General features: G+C 55.8%; 1 protein-coding gene across 1 annotated transcript; it reads left to right on the top strand.

The window, feature by feature from the left end:
• The first annotated feature begins 314 nt into the window (after positions 1-314).
• On the top strand, positions 315-2,622 carry LOC103713641 (probable aspartyl protease At4g16563). The gene has a single exon (XM_008800644.4). The coding sequence runs from the start codon at positions 965-967 to the stop codon at positions 2,402-2,404; it is 1,440 nt and encodes a 479-aa protein (XP_008798866.2). The 5' UTR covers positions 315-964; the 3' UTR covers positions 2,405-2,622.
• The last annotated feature ends 378 nt before the right edge of the window (positions 2,623-3,000 follow it).

The raw sequence follows: 3,000 nt of genomic DNA, 5'->3' as shown, positions 1-3,000 counted from the left end.
GGCGGTGGTAGTATCCTCGGCAATCCACTGAATCATGATCACCGCGAGCGCATTTACGGCACCTAGAAATAAACAGCTCGCCAGTGGTCTCTGCGTCGCTGCCACGTCACAGCTGTCGCCAACGTGCTCGCGGTGCTCTCCCTCTAACGGCTATCGCCCGTCAGGACGTCCGGTGCCCCACTCTGGGGCTCTTTCCGCACGTTTTTTCACGTACCGTGGCCCCCATAGTTTTTTCACACCAACTGTGTCCGAGGGCACCTACCAAAATTAGAAAAAAAAGAACTTACATTCATCTACTTAAAAACATTTTTCTATATAATATGCCGCGTAGGGGATGACTCCGTCTGCTGCATTATTAAAAGGCTTGAAAAAGTCGGCACTCTCCAAATATCTTGAAGAAATAGATGCGGATCATCACAAACAAGCTGCCCTAAAATCCACTTAATCATCATGATGGAGCCTTCTTCCGAGTCAATGCTATCCGTCTTGCTTGCATAATTTCATCAGACCAATGAGAAACCGGACGTCCGTCAAGACGTCCGTCGACAGTCCCATTAAGTGACGGTGCCCCGCTCTAGGGCTGTTCCCGCACGTTTTTCCCGGTCTTCACGTACCGAAGGAACATCGTCCTCTCCCCACACCGTTCGACGAGCAACAGACCAATGAGAAACCGGACACCCGCTAAGGGTGGTCCGTCAAAAAAAAAGCCTGCATCATAAACCGTAGCCAATCAACCGTTATAAGAAGATCGAACGGTCTGAACCAACGGACATGAATAAACGGAACGCATCGCCGGTACAGCACTTGCGCATAACGTGTTCCTGACTTGCTCGTTCGCCGTGGGACCCATCATCTGCCGCACCCTTCTTCTTGCTCTCTTCCTCTTCAAACCCACCAAGCAAAGAATACTTGCTTACCGGCTATAATATTATCTCCTCTTTCGGTTTTCTATCTTTCGGTTCCGATGGCTCCTCCACTTTCTATCCTCCTCTCTCTCTTATTCTCCTGCTCGCTCTTCTTTCCTCTCTCCTCCTCCTCGTCTTCTCCAGGCCCCGTGTCTCTCCCACTCCACCGCCTCTCCCTCCTTCCCCACCCGGAGCCGTTCCAGAGGCTCGCGGGGCTCGCGAACGCCTCCGTGTTCCGCGCCTCCCTCCTCAAAAATCCCAAAACTGCCACTCACCCCGCCCGTGCCTCGCTGTTCCCCCACTCCTACGGCGGCTACTCCCTCACGCTCGCTTTCGGTACCCCTACCCAGAAAATCCCCCTCCTCCTGGACACCGGCAGCCAGCTCACCTGGATCCCCTGCACGGCGTCCTACCAATGCCGCCGCTGCGCCTCCCTGGCCTATCCCGCCGGCCCCACCGCCGCCTTCCTCCCCAAGCCCTCCTCCTCCGCCCGCCTCATCGGATGCCGGAACCCCAAGTGCTCCTGGATCCACTCGCCGGAGCTCCTCTCCCGCTGCAAGGACTGCCCCTCCTCCACCAATAATTCCTCCTCATCTGGCTGCCCCGTGGTTTGCCCGCCCTATGTTTTCATCTACGGATCCGGCTCCACCGCCGGCGTCCTCCTCTCCGAGACCCTCTCCCTCCCCGGCCGCACCGTCACCGACTTCGCCGTTGGCTGCTCTGTCTACTCCGACGGCCAGCCTGCCGGCGGCATCGCCGGATTCGGCCGCGGCGCCCCCTCCATCCCCGCCCAGCTCGGCCTCAAGCGCTTCTCCTACTGCCTCATCTCCCGTCGCTTCGACGACGACGCCGCCGAGAGAGGCTCCGTCGTCCTCGACGGCGCCCGCGACTCCAGCGCCGACGCCGTCTCCTTCACCCCTTTCCTCAAAAACCCCTCCCCCTCGCCCTCCGCCGCCGACCTATCGGCCTTCTCCGTCTACTACTACGTGGGGCTCCGCAAGATCACCGTCGGCGGGAAGAAGGTCAAGATCCCGTACTCGACGCTCGTCCCGGGGCCCGACGGCAACGGCGGCACGATCGTGGACTCCGGCACTACCTTCACCTACATGGAGCCGGCGGTGTTGGAGCCCGTGGCCGCGGCGTTCACGGATCGGCTGGCCGGGCGGTTGAACCGGTCTACCACCGTGGAGCGGCAGACGGGGTTGCGCCCCTGCTTCGCGGTGCCGCCGGTGGCGGCAGCGAAGAAGCTGGAACTGCCGGAGATGGTGCTCCACTTCAAGGGCGGAGCGGAGATGCGGCTTCCGGTAGAGAACTACTTCGCCTTCGTCGGGGAGTCGCGGGAGGCGGCGGCGGTCTGCCTCACCGTCGTCTCTGACGGCGGCGTCGCCGGCGGTCCGGCGATCATTTTGGGGAGTTTTCAGCAGCAGAATTACTACATGGTTTACGATTTGCAGAGGGAGCGCTTGGGGTTCCGGCGGCAGTCGTGTATCGGCTCGTAGCTCTTTTCGGATTCGGAACGGCGAGATTAACTGCCAAAAGGGTTGATTAATTAAAATATTAACCTTAATTATTAAATAATGATATCTGTGAGACTTGTATGGAAAAAGGTTGGAATAAACTTGTTCTGGAATTGTTTAATTGTTGGGAATTCAAAGAAGGATCAGGGCCATCGAGTTGGAATCGGATGGCTCTGATCTGTTGGCTTGGTTTGAGTAAAGGTGGCTCTTTTTTTTTGCTTATTTGGGTAACAGAGTAAAGGTGGCTTTGATGGCAGGACAGGTTTAGTGGCCGGTGGGTGGCGATCGCCATTTGAGCTTTTTCTTTTGGGATGCTTTTTAAAGCTAACGTCCAACCTTTGGAAAAGAAGGTTGGCTTTCTACTAGGCTATATGGCCACAAAGATGCTTTTATGATTTTAGTTTGGAACCTGGGGTTGCTAATTGTGCAAGCCATTCATGGGCAGCCCATGTTTGGCTCTGTATGGGTTGGGATCAGACTTCATCCTCTTCTCTTCTGAGTTGCGCTATTGTTGCATTTTTTGTTCTCATTTGACATTTTCATATATATATATATATATATATATATAAAACTGATTG

The sequence above is a fragment of the Phoenix dactylifera genome, unplaced genomic scaffold, assembly GCF_009389715.1.
Source record: "Phoenix dactylifera cultivar Barhee BC4 unplaced genomic scaffold, palm_55x_up_171113_PBpolish2nd_filt_p 000026F, whole genome shotgun sequence".
In the NCBI taxonomy this organism is placed as follows: Eukaryota; Viridiplantae; Streptophyta; class Magnoliopsida; order Arecales; family Arecaceae; genus Phoenix; species Phoenix dactylifera.
The sequence above is the reverse complement of the archived record's forward strand: the minus strand, read 5'-3'. Positions and strand labels throughout refer to the sequence as shown.

Coding starts and splice junctions, on each gene's coding strand:
- LOC103713641 (XM_008800644.4), top strand. CDS start 965: ATGGCTCCTCCACTTTCTATCCTCCTCTCTCTCTTATTCTCCTGCTCG.